At 36.5% G+C, this 20,608-nt stretch overlaps 1 protein-coding gene across 1 annotated transcript; it reads right to left on the reverse strand.

The window, feature by feature from the left end:
* Nucleotides 1-2,076: 2,076 nt before the first annotated feature.
* On the reverse strand, nucleotides 2,077-20,069 carry LOC127950716 (CYFIP-related Rac1 interactor B-like). The gene is made up of 11 exons (XM_052547927.1): nucleotides 19,903-20,069; nucleotides 10,486-10,576; nucleotides 9,511-9,632; nucleotides 9,273-9,378; nucleotides 6,343-6,479; nucleotides 4,453-4,530; nucleotides 3,556-3,672; nucleotides 3,227-3,306; nucleotides 2,994-3,120; nucleotides 2,645-2,715; nucleotides 2,077-2,533 (listed from the first exon to the last, which is right to left on the reverse strand). The coding sequence occupies exons 2-11, from the start codon at nucleotides 10,556-10,558 to the stop codon at nucleotides 2,467-2,469; spliced, it is 978 nt and encodes a 325-aa protein (XP_052403887.1). The 5' UTR covers nucleotides 10,559-10,576; nucleotides 19,903-20,069; the 3' UTR covers nucleotides 2,077-2,466.
* Between the last annotated feature and the right edge of the window lie 539 nt (nucleotides 20,070-20,608).

Consider the following 20,608-nt stretch of genomic DNA (forward strand, 5'->3'; position numbering starts at 1 on the left):
ATATTGGAGCGGACGTCCCATCAGGAAGCTCTCCTTGTAAGTGGTCTTTTCATGCTGAGGGTCCTTCCGTTAACATTGACAGCATCTGCTGCGCTCGTGGCTTAACAATTCATTAAAACAGACGGACCTGTTGCATCAGATGACACATTACTGTGACATTGAATCCAAGATCATATGTGTAGGTGTAAGACAGGACTCTTATGGTGTTCTTCCTCTAGTAAAATCTAGATGTTGGGTCACCATATGGATTTACAGCGTCTCAGAAGTTACTGCTGCCATCTGCAGATTCAAGGCTGCTCTTATTCATGTCATCAGTTCTCCAATGAGAATCAGTATAAGCATAAAACACTACAGGGAAACAATAGAAGATGTCAGAATGTGAGCTATAGCTGTGGGGTCACAGCAGAGATAAGTCCAAAAACATACTTCCCATAAGAGGATGTAAGGGTGAGCTAAAATACACCAAATCCAACAGTGCTAGTGCGCTCAAATCTGACTGACTCACAGAGCAAACATTACAATGGCATTAGTTTCCAGTATCATTTTTCCAATTCAGTTGCACCATTATTTAATGTTGTGAGATTCAGAAAGAATCTCAGAGGAGGGCAAACATTCCAAATTCTTCTTCCAAGTCTCAAATTCTTCCAACCATTTAAGGTCAGAAAGCTTCCACATGCGAAGGGAGTGCCCTGGATATAAACGCTGTATTTGTGTATGAATGTTTCTGGATCACTGATAAAAGAAATGCAGGCAATGTCTCCAAATGTCTCTTGAATGGGGAAAAATGCTATTGTTATTATTATAAATTTAATCAGTAGTAATCTATTACTAATTGTAATTCCTTTTAAAATTAAAGCTTGATTTTTGTTATTAAAATGTATAATAATACAAATGTAAAATAACACATTTATTTAGGTTTATCTTATTGTTACATAGGGTAGGTGAGGGTGAGTAATTAATAACACAATTTGTATTTTTGGGTGAACTATCCCTTTAGGTACAAGTTCCAGAAGTTTTCTAAATCCTATATAAATGTATTTATCTTAAAAAAATCATAATATGTAATCTCAAACTAGCATTTACATATTCTTTTGTCTCTTTGTGCTTGTTTTAACTAACTTGTTGTGAAGTCAGAATCCAGGCAGCAGTGGGAAATCTAATGAACATATGGTGTTTGGTCTACATTACAGTGGCCATACGGTGAAGTAGTGCTCTGGAATTATGGGTCGCACATGCAGAGTTATTGGCAGGAAGTCATCAGAAGTTGCTCTTCTCACAGAAAAAGAGAGGAATGAGTAAATAGACAAGAATATGGCCCCACACCAGCCCCCTGGGAAAAGTGTCCGAGATCATCAGGAAAGCCATTAAAATAACAGTGTGCTTCCGATGAGTAGAAAGGACGGCAGTGGGAAGAATCACACACTCCGCAGTGGGGAAAGTATGCGCTCGCTGATGACACACGCTGAGCAGCCAGACAAACAGGAGGAAACTGGGTGCGTGCCGTCGAGTGAGAAAAAAAAACACGGCGGAGGTCACACATACAGTGCAGATAGGATGGTAATACAAACTGGGAGGGGTGTCCCGTGCAGATGGCGCACGTTCCCACTGGGGCCGCGATCAAATACTGTGTAAGAGCTGGAAATGTGTTGCTCATACTTCTGTAGAACGAACTCCCACTTCCTGGGCTGGATGATGTGGGAAGCTCATTCTCCTGACTAATCCACCAGTCAGCTGACCATCCAATGGACAGCCTGGAATTTCTGAACATTCTGGTTTTGGTTTTGCTGGGGGAGAGTTGAAGAGATGCTAACTTACAGCAGGGCTAAATTTCAACCACATGTTTGTTTATTTCCAGCAAAAGAACAGGAATACAGCCTTGAATGGACTTTATACGATGACGCGCTGGAGTAGACGCTGTCAGGGGATATGAATAATCCTGAACTCTGTTAAATGAAAGGATGTGGGTTTAGAACTAATTATTTTGTACATAGTAAAGTTGTGAGAGTACATGGTGATTTCAATGGCCTGTTTCAAAGAAGCCCTTCCTGTAAGAGCTGTCATCCATTCATAGTCCTCTTGGTTAAAATAGCTTTATTCAGTTCAAAAGAGTCATGTTAATAAAAATCACAGTAAATTATGTTATTTAAAAAAAAAAAAAAAAAAAAAAAGCAATACATTATTTGTGGTCCTCTGCCTGGGCACTCAGTAAACTGTAGAAAACACGGGAAGGGAATGAACGAAGCTCATCTTTGTTGGACGCCACACAACAAAGAAGCATCTTTGAAATCTAAAGGCCACACGCGACTAAGTCAAACAGGATAAGATGTAAAAAACAAAACTACAACAGTAAAAACAGACTGACAACAGTAGCTGCCACATGATACATGGCTAGTCTCATTGTATTACTAAAACTGCTGAAGCGTCTCGTCCAATGTATTCGAGAGGAAATACTTTTGGCAGACACGGTCAAGCTTGTAACATGTTTTTGATTTGCTTGGAGGTAGTCTCATCGTTCAAATGTTTTGTTGTGTACCTGTGAGAGTCAAGAGAAAATGTTGAATACATACTGCAAGGGTTTCTGGCAGAATCAAAGTCTTATATGGATTTCTATCAATACTGTAAGAGTCCAGTAAAGCTCACAGACCTGAGGGCATTGAGAAGCCCCTCCACACTGTTGGGCGGCTGAAACCGCAGAACCTTAATACATCCTTTCATCTGTTTCATACAAAGACAGACCAGAATATTACATCATTTTATTTTTTATTAGGTTTTGTATTTGCTTTGTAATAAGACACATTAGCAAATTCATTTAGTGTTAAAAACTATTTTGCATGTATTTCAACAATGTGTTCAATTGAACCCTAATTAAACTATAAATATAAAATCTGTTTAAAATAATGCATCGGCTAAACAGCATATTAAATGTAATGAAAGGAATACATTTCAATAAAACAACTTTTAGTAAAAGGATAAGAAAGCAGAATAAGGCATACATCGATTTTGGAGGATTTTACGAAAGCTCCAGCTGGATGGACATAGTCGTATAAGATGATCACCCCCACCATCACACGCAGACAGAATAACACTGTGTCCTCACTGGCAAAACGAGTGCGGTACTCCCTGATCAATACACACACACACACACACACACGGGGTGAATTACAAAGCTACAGCCTGCTACAGAAGAAACAAAAGGCCAGTGATTAAACACAAACATGTAACTTACGGTGTCTCTAACATGACTTTACACACGCTTGCCATCGTACTCAGACAATCTGTTGTGTTCTCTACGGGCAGTTCTGCATGCTGATCAGAGAGAGAGAGAGAGCAAAATGTGTTATTTACAATGGTTTGGAATGAGAAAACAGTGTTTTGGAAGTGAAACAAAAGAGAAAGATTTTTATATAGATGAGTTGCCAATGTATTTTCTGAGACTAATTAGGTAGAATTTATTCGTGAGCATCTGGACATCATTTATTTAACACCCATTTGAGTGGTTTGAGTTGTGATAGCACTGCTATAATCAAAATACAGCAGAATTTAACAACCACCTACCTTTGATACAAATTTAGTTGTGGCATCACTTAAGGTTTTCAGCATGGGCGTGGCATTGGCGTAGAAGAGAGACATGCGATTGGCCAGTTCGTTGTCAACCTCATTATGCTCTTCTGCCTGTAGAAAGAACACGCATGTTTTTTTTCTTCTTCAGTATCTAAATGTGAAAAAAATCCATACTTTTGAAGGCTTAGACTAAAGGGGTGAGTTAAGGCGTTGGGCTTTTTGGAGGTTACAGATGCACTTTTCCTTGGTCAGCTTTACTTAAGTAGTTAATCATGGAAATGGATGTAGAAAAATTGGGCATTCTGGTGCGCTGAAAATGCATTTTAGCTGACTTGAAACATTTCATTCATTACTCTATGCTAAAAAACGAATGTAAATCCTGCTTTAATCCACAGACTGCAGACATGTCCAGAATTCCTAATACGTGCTCTTCCACAGCCGAGCTTATGTTTCATGAGATGAAAGCGGCTGTCGTAATTATTCCTCACGGATAGTGCTTTTAATTGGCGAGGCAAGGTCAACGATCCTCGGTGTCAACCCCTGCTGAGCCGCTCCCTGATGATGCAGCACACGCTAATGAGCCTGAAGTCGTTAGCACGCGTTACCGACTCGACGTCAACCGAACGCACTACAGCTCTGTGTCAGCTAAAAGATAAAAGTGGGAGGGAGACGTACGAAATAAATAGCAGGAAAAGATGGAGAGGATGAATGGGTGCGATATCTCATGTTTCCCTGACTCAGGATCTCGTGCTGCTCTGCCACCTAATGATCCAGACCATTAGAGAACCGAAGAGCTCATATTAACCCCTTTTTCACGGGGGAACAGGGTATTACTAAAGCATAGGCTATCTGATGATGAGCCACATTTCCATACGGAGCAGGTTTACTCACTGTTTGGTTGGTGATACGCATGCGGCTCAGGGTCCTTCTGTAATAGCTGAAGTCATTCTGGATGGCCGGGTTGGTCATCTGGAAGACAGAGAGGTGAGCATTTAAATGCAGAACTGGAAGCTGAAAATTGCATTTCTGCTGAATATGGGAATGGAAAACATGTAAACACGGCATTCATGCATTTTTCATTTTAGTTGGAATGTATGAATTTGAGTGAGCAGCTAGAAAATGAAAAGAGCATATGGCCATTTCATCCACCGCTGGGTTTTGTGACAGACTTCATGAGTGCAGTTATCTAGACAATAACAGATTCTGTATGGCACCTTTGAAAGCAAGTGCACTTAGTTTTCCATTAATTTGACTAATTGGTGGCAACTGGACTTTGTGTTCCATTAGTTCAGCAAATTAGCTGAATCGCTACAAAGCTAATTAAGTTAACTAATACGATACAAAATGGCTTACCAATAAATTCTATCATATCACATGCTCTATAGCAATTGCATTATGTGTGATACAGTGGCTGCTATCAGTTTCAGAACCAAGCAGCTTCACTGTAGGATAAGCTTTAACATTTTTTAAGTTGTCATGAAATGAAAATTCACCCAATCTATTTTCTAATTGCATGTTATAGATGTACATAATGAAAACGGTCATCTATTAGTGAATTTTTTGCTGTTTTTAAACAAAATTATATCACTTAGCCTAGATGTAATTTTTGGTTATGCGTGGCTGGGGGAAATCAGTGTAAAAATTTATTAAATGTTCATTTTTAGCTTTTTCTGAGTCCAAAATCAGTGCATAATGTGTGCTGCAATGCAGCATGTTTCTTAAAGGATTTCATAAAATAAATATACAGTAACAGATAAGTTTAGTCTTGTAATGTCCAGTGTTTATATTCTATAAGCTACAGAATATGGAGAATCGACTTATAATAATATTCTGGAATAGTGAGAATAAATGTGTTAATAATGTATGATTCTACTTTAAATCATAATGTAAAAGGATATAATTGGATCTGAAAACTGTTATTATTACAGTAGCTATGTTTCAATCCAAAACTGTGAATTTCATTTTTGCGCAAAATTGGAATATTGGATAAAACATTTGCGAATAAAGCATGAATTGAGAATTCCATCCAGCAAGACGAAGAGAACAAAATCATCACTTCATGACGAACTGGCAACAAATATGACTAAGAACAAGGTAATTTGCTGCAATAGGAGAAGCCACTGTGGATCTTTTTCCATATTTAATAAATTACATAGCCTCAGAGCGCACAGACATAACGTAATAAACACGTTCATGCTTTATCTCATTATTAGAGGCGGATGCCTTCTGTTTGGGAGCGCAGTTCTGGACGCTTGTTATACCAAACCACTTTGACAACAGACCAAAACAACATTTCAGATGCTGTGTAATGAGAACAGTCTGCTGGTTAGTACAGTTACGCCGTCCCATTGTCCAAAGTTACATGACCTTTTTATGCACATTTAGGAAAACATGTTCCCATGATAGAGTCTACACACATTTTTTTTTTTTTCAGAATTTTTGTAATAAAAAAGAAAAATGTTTTTGCAAATTTTTTTGTGTGATATCCCAAAAATGTGCATAAAAATAGGTAGACGGAAAGTGTATTTATACCTTCCCCTGCGGTTTAAAAAGAAATTGCATAACCACTGCCAGTATGAATATAATTTCCAGATTTTTAATGGCCAGATGAGTTAATTACAGATTTTTGGAGGTCTGAGATTACAGACAGGATGCGGGAGTCCCACTAACAACACTTCTGCTCCACATCCTCTCATTCTGCCTAATTGTTGATTTTGCCGATCTTGAAGCAGAAAGATTAGACATGTGCAGAATGGGTGCGACCTGAGGTTGCCTGGTTACCTTCAGCTCATCGAAGAGCAGCGTGAAATGCAAAATCTCAGCGAACTGCCGTGCCAGCGCCTGCTCCTGCTCCAGATGTTGAGTTGGGCTGCAGCGCGAGCTGGTGAGAAACTCCAACAGGCCCTGCAGAGCGTCTTCTACACAACACACAGAAGAAACTGGGGATAATAATGGGTTCGGGTCGCTCTTTTATAGAGATGTTCCGATACCCTTTTTCTCTTCCCGATACCGATTCCGATACCTGGGCTCAGGGTATCGGCCGATACCGAGTACTGATCCGATACCTGGGTGTATATCTGTATATACAGCTGTATATACTACTAGCCCTGTGTAAATTGCTAGAATTTTTTTATGGTGTGCTTCAGACAGATCCCTCAATAAAACATGAACAAATACATGGTGAACTACTGTATTTATTACAGTATTTTTATTATCTAACATGAATTTGACAGTATTATTTATTTTCTTATGCAAAAAAGAACTTCAAATGCAGCCAAAAATCTAACACCGCAAACTAAAAAAGGTATTTAAGTTTTACAATATAACTGTATAAAAAAACTGCAACAAATAAGTCTAGGAATATAAAAAAAGATCTATTAATCAGATAATCTCTAACAAGTAAAAAACAAGTAAAAAACAAGCAACCATCTAGGCATAATTATTATTATTATAGAGATGTATTATTATTACTGTAGGCTACAACAGTAGCTTTATATATTGTCAATTTACTCATGTAAACCAAACATTTATTTTAATGGGCTGCCATGAAGATCTTTGAGTGTCTGTGTTTATGATATGACAGTATTCTCAAATGAAACGGTAAATTCTCATGAAGTGACGGTTTATGCGTTCGTGTCCTCATGACACACAGCAGAGACTACAAAACAGCGAGCTCTCGCGCATCTGTGCCAGTCACCCACAGAGATGTAGATTTTGCGGGAGTAATATTTAAATAGTATTTTGCAGTTTAATATTCACAGACACTAGTATATATTCGGCTACTGTCTGGAGCCCTGCGTTTTGACTTACACGGAAGCGACTGAACGCAGTTGCCGGTACTGAATATACTCGAGAGTCTGTAACTACCGGTACTACAGAGACATACTGCTAACCACTGATCTATAATATAGTAGCGGCTTCACTGTCTTTTGGCAGTTTAGAATGTGATGAGTGATCCAGTCATATATAGATAAGGGCTGCTAACGCGTTTTCATTTCTTCTTCGCTGCTCTAAACAGGGGTTGCTTGTGGCAACACAGCACAACTTCCTGTGTTTTCAATGCATTTTGAGCAGCGAAGAAGAACCGTGCAGCGGTTAGGCAAAGCTTGCGGTCATAACTAGGTCTTTTTTAAGAAAATGGTATCGGATCGGTATATGGGTTCATGTACTCGCCGATGCCGATGCCAGAATTTGTTGTGGTATCGGAGATATTTCCGATACTAGTATCGGAATCGGAACAACTCTACTCTTTTATCACAAATAAGGCAGAGTGGGTGCTTGAGGAACACAGCTGTGTGTTTGACAGAGATGTTTCACCAGATCCTCTCCTCCAGAGAGTGCTGCCATTGGCTGGTGTTGATGTGTGATTAAGGGCCATGTCATGTTTAATTAGGTCATGACCTATTTCTCAACATCAAGCCCTTCATCTGAATGACTCAAACCCCCAGACTTACAAGCGCAGACAGAGAGCATGAAAAGTAAAAACAACCGCATTTTTCACAGAGCAAATCACAGACAAGATTATAAGACACAAAATATTTCTGCATAGACAGCAGAGAGCAGAACAAATGCGTTAACATGGCATTTCACATTGCTGCACCAAGTACAGTATCAATCTTTGGATTTTACTGGATGATAATATAATAGTAGAATTTTCCATATGCTTTCTACAGTAGCATCCACGCCACATGTACTCAGCTGTCAGATTTTTATGTTTTATCAATATTCATGTCAAACTCAGAAGCTTGCCACTGTCAGAATCATGCTACATCAGTTGAGCTTCATGTGTAGAGTACAGCTAACATACGCTACCATTAGTTTGGGGTCAGTAAGATTTTTTTTTTTTTAAAGACATTACAATTTTATTCAGCTAAAATGCATTAAATTCATCAAAAGTGACCGTAAACTTTTGACTTTGACAGTGACATTTTTAATGTTGCGAAATTGTAATTTCAAATAAATACTGTTTTAAGGATGTACAGTATCAGGTATTTTCAATCAGCATATTAGAATGACTTCAGAAGGATCATGTGACACTGAAAAACGACTGCTGAAAAAAGTCATTTTTTAACTGTAATAGTTTTTCACAATATTACTGTTTTTATTGTATTTTTTATGAAAACGTGCTTTGGTGAGCATAAGAGACTTCTTTTAAAAAAGACAAAATGATAAGATAAAATCTTACAGACTCCAAACTTCTGAATGGTTCTGTCTGTTCCAGAAAATGTAATGATTTTGAGGATAATGAATTTATCATTAAGGTACAGTAAATCTGGGGTGTGCTGTTTTTGCTGGATGTGGTGAATGAAACTGGCCTTGCCCAGAGAGCATGCTAATCTAATTATGACGCACTGCTGCTCGGTTTATGGCTTGTTCCCTAGGAGCACGCACTGAATCAGAACAGAAATACAACTTCCCAAGAACATTTTCAAAATACGTTATGCAAAGTCATGTAGCTGTGATTTAACTTTAGGCTTGAGTTCTTATATTTTTTACATCTCTGAAAATCAAAACACAGTCCAGAGCAGATGCTAATACTACAGTATATGGTAAATGGGTCAGTGTATATCATATAGCCATATATCCCTGTGAGGAAGTGTGGGAGAGTAGATCATTAAAAATGTCCTCTCATTCATCACCTATGCCATGCATGTTATTATTCATAGTGTTGTGTGCTATGGACATTAAAGCGAAAGAGAAAAACAACATACCCAGTTTTAGTGAGAACTCATAAAACTTCTTTAGTTTGCCGACCAGTGGGACCACAGCGGCCCACGCGCTCTCTTGCACATGCTCATCATTGGGATGCTGTATGGCCTGAGGAGACAACATGACATTCTTAAACACAACATTATTTACAAACAGAAATAATGAGAGCTTGTCATGCAAAGTAACATCAAGCCCAGGCTGATGTGTGAAGACCCTGAAGTGCATCATGGATGTACTCGCCTGCCTGATGGCTTCACCTGCTCCACTATATCCCTGCAGATCCTGTAACACACTCATAGCCTCGGTCAGCACCTCATTGACCTCCTCCCAAACTCTCCTCTCAGCTTCTGTGGGCTTGGCATCTGCAGAGGAGAAATCAGCTCAGTCTTAGATGTGCTGCTGCAGTTCAGGTCTTTGCTTGGATTCGAGGTGGAGTGTTATTGCTTAAATATTTGTATCCATATAGTTACATTTTTGGTTATACATTATTTTTGAAATTATGTTTTTATATATATATATATATATATATATATATATATATATATATATATATATATTAGAAGAACTGCCATTTCAACCATTGCCACTAATTAGATGCAAGTTAAATCAAATAAAAACATTGAGTTATAAATAATAAAAGCTTATTAAATAATAACAATAATCATTTTTATTATTATTATTGCTGTTATCATTATAAAAATTAATACTATTGATTAATTATATATGGTTATAGTCATTAAAAGTTATTAGTTATATTAGTCATACTCAAAATTATCAATGTGATTTATAAAACATTAAAATATAATAATAGTAAAAACATTTATTTGACATTCTAATATATATTATGATAATTATTATTTATAAAATAAATATTACTTTATTTATTAATATTAATATTGCTAAATTGTATTAGTATAATATTATAATCATAATACTAATTATTTACTGCATAAGTAATATTATTGATATTTATATTATTTTATTTATATTAACATTAATTTTATTTATAATAAATATGATTATTATGATCAATACAACAGCAACTGGTAACAGTAATTATAATGATAATAATATTATTAATTATATATGCAGTAATAAGTAATATTTGACAGTAATTAATCATATTATTATAATATTATATACTATATAATTTAATATAGTTTCTCTTAGCCCACAACATCAGATAATACAGGTAGTGATTGTTTATTAACTTACTTTCAAAGTCCAGGAAAAAGTTCCCTCCGTTGTTGTCAATGTCTCGTGTGAGAACCTTGATCAGATTCCCCATCCCGATCTGTCAAGAGACCTAAAACACAAAATAAAAAGATAAAGAGATGCAAACTACTTTATGAATGATGATTTTTGCATGCGATTTGCCACACTCTGAAAGTCAGTGAAGGTGTAAACACCATTTGATTTGCCCATACAAGAACACATTCAGGTTGACTCAGTTCGCATCAAGAACTGTGACACCTGTGCTCACGACAGCAACATCTGGCCACACGTATGAGCGTGGCAGACAACATCTGCTCGGGGCAGTGCCGAAAATCAGGGGAGACCCGCATGCTGCAGCATTAGCCTCCTGAACACGCAGCCAGTGTGCCTGCAGGAGAAAGCACACATGCTGCTGAGAATGCAGTAGGACTGCAGCAACCAGGATCATGTCGCCCTCTAGCAGTCAAAGACTTACAGTTCAAACCTGACACTCCCTTTTGGCTGAGGGCTAAATCATTGTAAGAATCATATGTTCCTTGAAAAGAGCACTCGCTCATTCTTATTCATCAGCTCAGAGCTCAGAGCTCCCACAGAGAGTCACTACCTACAACAGATTAAATAACATCACAAAAATCCTCAAGAGAACAGACGGACCCCAGAGTTAAACAGCATGACAGCACACTCAAAGCCCAAGGTCAGGCTTTTGTGTTCAAGCTGAAGAGAAACATTCTTCCTTCCTTTGAAGGACTTTGTTTCTCCTCTAAACAAACAGCCTTGAAAGTAGGTAAATGTGTCTCTACAGTGTCTCACTGACCTACAGTTCATCCTGCAGTGAGCGGGGGTGTTGTCTTTATATCTGGGCGTACTCATGTTCTCATGGCATTCAGGATTTAAGAACCGAGGGGACTAAATAAGCACTGCTGTCTTGATCTGTCTTAAGCCCCCTGTCAGCTTTACACCCCTCAGATTCGGGGGGATGGTACCCTAAAATGAGGCTGCTCATTTGACTACGGCATACACACCCTGCAATCTTATTGGCTAAGGCGTGAGACAGATCATTCCGCTGTTTCCATGGATATTTTTCAACCCAAAATGTGCCGGCAGCCAATAGGAGCGGAGCACAGGAGTACTAGACAGGACTTAAAAGAACTTGAATAAATTAATCATGAGTGCGGCACAAGGAAAAGAGACGTGGGACTCAAAAACTCATTTAAAATTTAAACTCAAAAGGGTTTGACAGGGTAAACCTCACAAGCTTTCTTGAATGTTTACAAATCTCATTTTATCTCCAGCTCTACAAAATATACATTCAAATTATAGAAAGACAAATTATTAAAGCAAAAAGTAACTCAAGGTCAAGTATCAAGTGATTTTAAGGATGTTTGTTTAAGGCAGATGCAAAGCTTTTAAATATTATCAAATACAATTAATAAATTAAATTGGTAAGACTAACACCGTGATGATAATGACATTATAAATGATAAACGGTTATGAATATTATATGAAGCAAATAAGTTGTAGTTAATAGGAAACCAACACAGAGAACTGGACCTTAAAATAAAGTGTGACCAATCAATTTGATATTTTTTTTAAAGACATAAATAAATGCATGTATTCATCATTCTAAAACTAATATTTAATAAATTAATAAATATAATACTATTGATTTATTATGTATTACAAAACCTGTTCTTATTTTTGCTTGATAAATTATAAATATATAATAAATAATAAACAAATTTTATAAATGAAATCTCACTGTAACCATAATTTATTTTGATGATAAAAAATTAATTGCAGTGTTCATAAAGACTAAAGGACTGTAACTGTTCATGAGGCAAATAGTACAAAGAGAAGAAAATGTCCAAAAAAAAAAAAATGCATACTTCTAAATGTAAGATAGGAAATGATCTCAGTGAGCATGACTGAAGCCCGGTTACTATTAGCAGAATGTGTCCTCATCTGATCTGTTAATAACTGTGGTGCTGTTTTAGATGCTGGGTGTGAATGCAGAGGGCCGTTTCCTCCCCACTGCAGTACTTGTGCACCAGCGTTTGACAGCATGTGCCTGCACGTGCTTTCGCCTCCACTACTACTACTACCACCCAACCAGAGAAGAACACAACTCCACCCTTTTCCGCTTCAGACGACAGAGTCACGTGGCTGTAGGCTCTACTCTGCAGTGAGGCGGTCTGCGGCAGCGCTCCTCCTGACCCAGATTCCAGCGATGCCACGTCACCACGGGTTAACATTAACCCCAGAACAGCAAGACATGGACAGATTTGTGCAGGTTCCCCCAGGCTAATCATCACACACACACACACACACACACACACAGCCATGTCTCTTTCATTAAAAATGAAATTAATCAAGCAAACACTTATTGTGGTGATAATAAATGTAATACACATTTATATATGATTACATATATTAATTATAATAATATTGATTATATAAATATAGTAAAAATATTACTAATTTGTTGTTAATTTTAACAAGATTAAGAAATAAAAAAGGCTGTTATTTTTACTACACATATACATTTCAATAACACAAATACTGAAATGGCAATAAATGATGAATTATGTTTTCTTAAGATTTCTAATATCAACTAATACATATATTATTATATATACTAATATATATAAATAAATAAATAAATAAATATATATATATATATATATATATATATATATATATATATATATATATATATATATATATATATACGTTATATAGAAAAATAACGTTAATTTAACACAAATATCTTGAATGTAGTTAATAATGTTAAGAAAAGCACTCTCACTCTGATTTTACTAAATTAAATGTCAACCCAAATCAGAGCTTGATTTTCTACCATCAGGATTCGGGAGGGAAAGCGAGAGACAGACACAAGTATGTGGGCCGGCCAGCTGTGACAGGGCAGAGGAGCTTCAGGCATGAGTCGGACAGACAGAGCGCTCACTACTTCCTGCACCGCATGACAGAGATTCTGACATCTGCACCCTTCATTTAGACCCTATAAATACCCCAGGACAATTGCATTTAATCAAAAATACTGTTAAGAATGTGTCTGCTATAGGGGTGTCCATGGTTAACCGGTTAACCGATTAACCGTTAAAAATTGTGTAACCGAGTGAAACATTTTGCTCGGTTAAGTGACGTCAATGGCGTGCATTGAATTTAGTTGTAATACATTTTTGCACCACCAGAGACCGCCAGAGCGCTCCCAGACATTTGTAATGTCCACAAGAAGAAGTCATTTTTCTAATATGAAGCGGGCTAATACGAGTGACGGGGCAAAATGCAAGTATTGCAATACAGTGCTTAGATATACTTCAAGTACAACCTCGTTGTTGTAATCTCAACAGCCAACACCCGGGCATCATTAGGCCGGTCAGGACACACTGGATGCGTGGCGAAAGCATCTCAGCTGCGTGGCGTGTCTGTTTTTAATTCGGTTCCCATGTTAACAGGTTAGAGCTTGCCGACTGCCTGCGTGAGACGCGCGGCTCAGGCGCGGCTCGACGCGTGCATGCTAGAAATAGAACCGACGCCTTGTTATAAGCGTTTCCAGGCAAAGTATAATAGGAAAATATGTTTATATGTCATTTTGTACAAAAATACATATTAATTCATGACATTTTGATATTTGAAAGTCTATAGATTGACATAAATTCAGATATAAATGTAATTTAAATGAATAAATAAATAATTAACGATTTTCAAATATTGTACGTGTCAAACATAGTCATAGCCTTAGCGAGGCGGCCGCGGAGTCTGCTCGTTATACATTTTAGGCTTATTCTCAAATTCAGATTGTGTTAATGGGCGGCATTATTAGGCAGTTTTAATAGGACAATTTGACCGGAGAGATTAAATTTTGTCGGACATTCCTTTTTTTTTCGGCCAATGTCCGGAAATTACTATGGTTATGGTTACTATGGCACACTATGGTTAACCGAGTATTAACCGCTAAGGGCCTCGGTTAACGGTTAATGAAAAACTTGAGAACGTGCAGCCCTAGTCTGCTATGAAAGAATTGTTATGACAATATTTCTAGTGATCTTTCTGTGATTTCCCATACTGCTTCAGAGCAGACAATGTTACTCAGATCTGCAGTCTCTGATTAACCAACACAGCTGAACTTTACATAAACCTAAAAATGAACCCCACATCCCCACAAACTGTAATCCGCCCCTGCGTGACAATGGATGTGAGAGACACTGAATCCATCTGCCCACAAGCTAGAAGAGATGCACACGCAACATCCTTGCCATCTTCTCCCTAAAGCACACAGAGGTGTTAATGACCCAACACTGAAATTTACACTTCTAACCAGACTCGTGATGACCTTTAAATGTAAAGCTTAGAATGATCTTACACACGATACTTTAAAGATGATATGATACTTTTTAGATCAAGATACAATGTGTCAAGCTGACACGACCTTGAAAAAGCTACAGAAAAACGGTTTCATATCTACTTCATAACAGGAAGGTTACAGTATCTGTGTGCAGACACTGGGAACTGAAGGGTTTTATTGCCACCTGGTGGACATCAGAGGCTAGGTTTTAACCCTTGCCTTGCCGACTTCAGATCAGAGTTGTGCACCATTCAGAATTCAGTTGAGAATGCACTGCAAATTCTACATTCATTCCTGAACTTCAGTTGAATTTGCAATCAATCAAGATGCAAACTGCAACTGATTGTAAGAAAGTAGAATTAACATAAAAATCGCAGTGCATTTCTTAGAATTTGACATTTCAAAAGCAACATGTCAAAACTTTTAATGCTGGCCTAAAGCCTTGTCTTGAAAGAAGTTTAAAAAACCTTGAATTTTAAATGTTTATAGAACATAACGCTTTCAATTATTTTTTCACAGTTTCAAATAATTATTGTTGTAATTATCTATCACATCTTAACATTTAGTATTTTCCAGATTGAAATTTGTGAGATAACTTAATTGTAATATAAATTGTCACTTAATACAACTTAACATTTTAAGGTGTCTAACATAAAAACTAACTTTTTTTTTTTTTGCATCTTTTTGGCATTATATGGACCATGTCAATGTTATTTTTATCAAATACATTTCATACAAATAAAAAAGCCATGGCTATAACCAAGCCCATCACAAACGAACAATAAATAAATAAATGATTTCAACATCTTTTAGTGCTTTACTGCCTTTTTAGGGCAGAGAATCAGATGCAGAAATACTAATGGTTGACACCTCTAGTTTACACCAAAAGCATCACCAAGTGCCATCTGGCTAACAGTTTAGAATTTCATGTGTTATTTTTTGCACTTACACTTTGAGCCCTCAGTTGCGTGCCATAGTTCATCTAGATTTATAGATTGCATTTATCATTAAACCCAATGGGGACAGGCAATCCCTTGCCAACTCCAGGTCAGAAGGTTCGTGTTCAATGTTTGATACAGATATTCATCCTCTCTCCTCAGACCAGTCAGAAGATTTGCTTGCTATTCAGTTATGCTGTTTATGGGCCCAGTACTTCCTCCTGAACTAAGCGGAAGGCAAGTTTACTGCATGAAGTTGATTGCATGACGACAATCTCAATGCAAGACTGGCGACCTTTATAACTTTTTTTTTTTTTTTTTTAACAAAATGCCTGTTTAACCCTTATTAATTTTTTTTTCTCCTTTTCAGTTTATTTTTTTATTTTGCCGGGGTGTTAATATTTTAACCTAATTTCCTTTAATACATTTATTTTACACTAGGTACACAAAATATTTCCTGTAAGGACCTTAAGGACTAAAATGTCCTTATAAAGAACCCTTTAAAACTGCCATTTTTAACATTAATTCAAAAATGTTCTTTGTTAAGAGGCTTTCATTCTGTTGGCAGGGCTTCAAAAATCAAAATAAAAAAATTAAGTAAAAAAAAGGAAAAAATACCAGACAGTGCCATTTTCTACAAAGTAATGTAAAGACTGATAGAGAGAATTGATACTGTACTGCCAATCACAAATCCCACCGTGTATCCCAGCGGAGCTTTGCTGGAATCTTATGGAAAAATTTGGTACTGCACCCAAATCAAAATCTTACTAAAAGCTCATTTTTTAAGATATCGACCTCAAATTTGGAACACAACTCGTTAAGATTTATGGCTTTGAATTTCTAGCAATTTTTGTGTTCAACATGTTTTATCAAATATATATTTTATATAAATATATAAATCCTTTTCATAAACTTAAACCTTTATAACTTTTTTATTTAAATTTTTTGACTAAGAAAAATCTGTAAAGGTTTTTTTTTATTTATTTTTTTATCGACACACAAGGGTTAAAAGCTATTTAAATGAATTATAAACACACATTTACACAGCAACTTATCAATTTTAAAGTGAAATGCGAAACAAAAGCATGATTTTGAAACCAACAGAAAACACTGTGCAAAAACCAAACTGAGCAAACCAACTTTTTAAAAATAAAAACCTTCTATAAAACACACCATCACGAGCTTGTTTCCTCTCTCATAAATGCATTCCTGCACTCACGAACATAACTTCTGCAATGCATGCTACTGAAATGCCGGATTCACTTCTCTATAGCTCTTCCAAAGAAAAAAAACAAGCCGCATGGAAGAATGTCACAGGCAGGAACACAAGAGAAACCTAATGTGAGCTGCAGCGTTCGGGCCTGTACAAACATGCTTCCTCTGGCATGACAGCACAGGTGTTTCTGTTCTCTCCTCTGCTTTTTTGCACAAGTACTGTAGAAAAAAAAACATGCTGTGTGTTCTTAGACAGAGTCTGAATACCCTTTTTGCACCACTTGACTTACTGTGTATCTTAAAGCAGAGATGCAAGTAAACTGCCCATATGAATGTACAGTATCTTGGGCAGTCCTCGAGCTAGCAGTAAAGAATAGTGCTCGAGAGTTTTTAAAGAGCATCTAACCACAATAAGGTGTCAACTTTCTGTCGATTTGTTTGACTGTGAAGACTGATAAAAGCGAGCCTGTCCTACCACAAAGCATAACCAGGAAGTTGAACCCACACTTAAAAGGGTTACCTCCTTCAAAACAACACTTCCCAAACTGAAAACAATATACAGTAGTATAAGCTCACTTTTTAAAATATTTATTCAGTCACCAATCTCAAAATGCACACACTCAATAATACAATAATAAAGTCTTCTTAAATGCTTTTTTGTTAAACATCTTTTATAAAGCTTCTACATGCATTCAAAAATTTTATATTTAAGACAATATAGACCTCTGCATAAAAATGTAGTTAAAAACCGTGTGAAGGGCGTACTGCTTCAGTTAGTCACACATGCCTTAAGGGCATGTAAAGAGCCACTAGACGAACCCTGCAGTACAGGAATGCTCCGCTTAACCCCGAAACACAATCACAACCTGACATCTCCCAGCACACAGCACACAACAGAGCAGATGCCATGGATCTGCATCTTCGAGCTGGGCAGGTGTTTTTACAATCTACTGTCAGGAAAAACAACTAAAACTGCTTTATATTTATTTGCGTCCATCAATATGAACTTTTGCGTAATAATGACCATAATTACAATAAACACTACAATTTTTTTGTGATACATTCTCATTTTATATAGCACATAATATAAGTTTAAATACATACATAAATACAATTAATACATATAAAATATCATCCTGATATATGAAGTGTAGTTTATAATTGGGGCAGTCGTGGCCTAATGGATAGAGAGTCGGACTTGGAAACCGAAGGTCACGGTGCTCTCCATTTAACCCGTCCAAGTTCACGAACTTCATGGTGTGTTTGTATGTTTGATCAATACTCACTGCTGTAGGTGTGTGTGTGTGTGTGTGTGTGTGTGTGCACTTGGATGGGTTAAATGCAGAGCACAAATTTCCTTTGTGCTTTCCTTCCTTAATAAAGTCTTGTAAATTACACAAAAAGAGTAATATCCACCATAAGCTAGTCTGCAGAGTCAACATGTGCACGTCTTGGTGTTTTACTGCTGACCACTGGTCTGGAGGTCATAATGAAGGATGCCGGGACAATATTTATAGTTCATGCTTTAATTAAAACCTGTGGCCTTGCACACAACAGACAGTCTTGCAGTCCTGCGGAGGAGGAGGACAATGACATGATATAAATGAGCTAATGAACAACAAACAAAAAAGTTATTTGCTTGCATGCAGATTGTAGTTTCATATAGGCTGTGGATTTCTATGGTTACCATGACCATGCAAACAAGTAAATATAAAGGAATTTAAAATTAGACTCCGAAAATAAGAATTACTTCATGCAAACATCATGGAATTCTTAAGTCATAAACATATTTAGAAAATATATATATTATAGTTATGATCAGTTCTATAATAAAGAGACTGCCCACTATTTTTCCCACTTAAACTTTTTTTTAATACTATGTGTTTCTTACTTGAGAGAGAACACACTTTAGTATTTTATGAAAACACCACATTAAACACACAAGTTACCAAATATTCATAAAAAAGAAGAGGGTTTCAAATTATTATTGGCCTATTACTCCATTATTTCATAGATTGTGAGGAGTAAACTTCAAACAATCGATTAAAACGGTTCACAAAGTGGTCTGCAAGTTTCATTAGTGAATCAGCCTGAATCAAAAGCCACAAAATAAATTAATAAATTAATTAAATAAAAACCGAAATCTTAAATAACTAGAAAAGGCATGTAAAGTTATGAAAATAAAATGGCCTAAGAGGGATAACCCTGCGGTTACTTCAAATTAACCGCTCAGTTGTGTCATGAACATTTTAAATGTTAAAATGATTAATATTTATTTAAATAAACAGCCATTAGACATGTCAAAATAAATGGTTATTTACATCGAATAATCTAGATTTGAACCTGTAGCTGTATGATGATGCGAAAATGTAGGAACTTGCTGTGCTATGAAATGCGTGTTTTGAATAAACAAAATCAGGAAGTGGCATGATCTATTTGAACACAGAGGAAGTCTGAAAACTCGCACCATTGCTTTTGTTCATGAGAATAGTCTCGGTTTTTATAATCAAATTCACTTTTTTTTCTGCTCAGCAGCAGAAAAACAGGCTACCCATAAGACAAGTGTATGCATAAACAAACATATAACGCCAAAACTATGTATCTGTAATCACCGTCCATTACAATGACAACAAACATCCAAGTCAAGTGAAATGTGATCAAACGCCTTGTTTTCATACAAACGTTGTGAAGTAAAGATTAATTATTATCTATTTAAAATCCTTAAACTTGAATATAATTTATCACTGAGCTTTCTTTTAGTTTAGTTTCAGTCGTTTTACACTCAAGTCGTCTTTATAGTCTCTCCTCACCTGCATGCTTAAGGAAACAAACATACTCTCGCGCCAGGTGTCAGGTTGCTTATTTGAATGGTATTTTATCTTAATCCATGATTCTTACCTTAATTTCCAGTTAATTGAGTGAAAAGTAAATATAGGGAAACGCTGAAGTACACCCTGCTCAGCGGATCATTGTGAAGTGTGTCTACATTTTCCGGATTGGCCAATCAGAAGTGTTGCGTTTGACGCGCAGGTTGAGCTCGACTCGACCGGGGGAGTGTTGAACAAGCTCTGCCTACATCTATAAAAGGAACTGATTTCGAGAAAGGAAGCCGACTAGTTTTACTATGCATGTTAGCGTTCTCTATCTGTTTTGGATGACTTCGCTTTCACTTATGTTTTTGAGCTCAGGTATGCTAATTGCACGCTGAAAAGCGCAAACAACGCTAACTTTATCACCGAAGCAACGTTTGTGGAATTAAAATATGCATAGGCTAGTTCTTTTGCACGGTAGTGGAGCTGATACAACAGGTGAAGTTGTGCTTTATGGGTCATTCTCAATTTCTAAGCTCGGTGACTAACCTTACTTTCTGACATGGTGACTTAAAAAAAGAAGATTTTAAATATTTGAAGAAATCCAATATAAAAGATATATAATTTTATATTCACATTTAAAAAACAATAATACGTATTAATAATTACATTAAAATAATACACAAAATACTGAAAAATTTAATAGAGGCTGATTTACGGCATGAAAATAAATAATTTTAATATAAAAAATTATTTTAAAAAATATGAACAAATTATTGATGTTATCAATGTTA

The sequence above is a fragment of the Carassius gibelio genome, chromosome B2 (assembly GCF_023724105.1).
Source record: "Carassius gibelio isolate Cgi1373 ecotype wild population from Czech Republic chromosome B2, carGib1.2-hapl.c, whole genome shotgun sequence".
Lineage (NCBI taxonomy): Eukaryota > Metazoa > Chordata > Actinopteri > Cypriniformes > Cyprinidae > Carassius > Carassius gibelio.

Coding starts and splice junctions, on each gene's coding strand:
- LOC127950716 (XM_052547927.1), bottom strand. CDS start 10,558: ATGGGGAATCTGATCAAGGTTCTCACACGAGACATTGACAACAACGGA. Junction 6,480..9,272: donor TGAGTTCTCACTAAAACTGG/GTATGTTGTTTT, acceptor TGTGTTGTGTAG/AAGACGCTCTGCAGGGCCTG. Junction 3,673..4,452: donor TGCGTATCACCAACCAAACA/GTGAGTAAACCT, acceptor TTCTTTCTACAG/GCAGAAGAGCATAATGAGGT.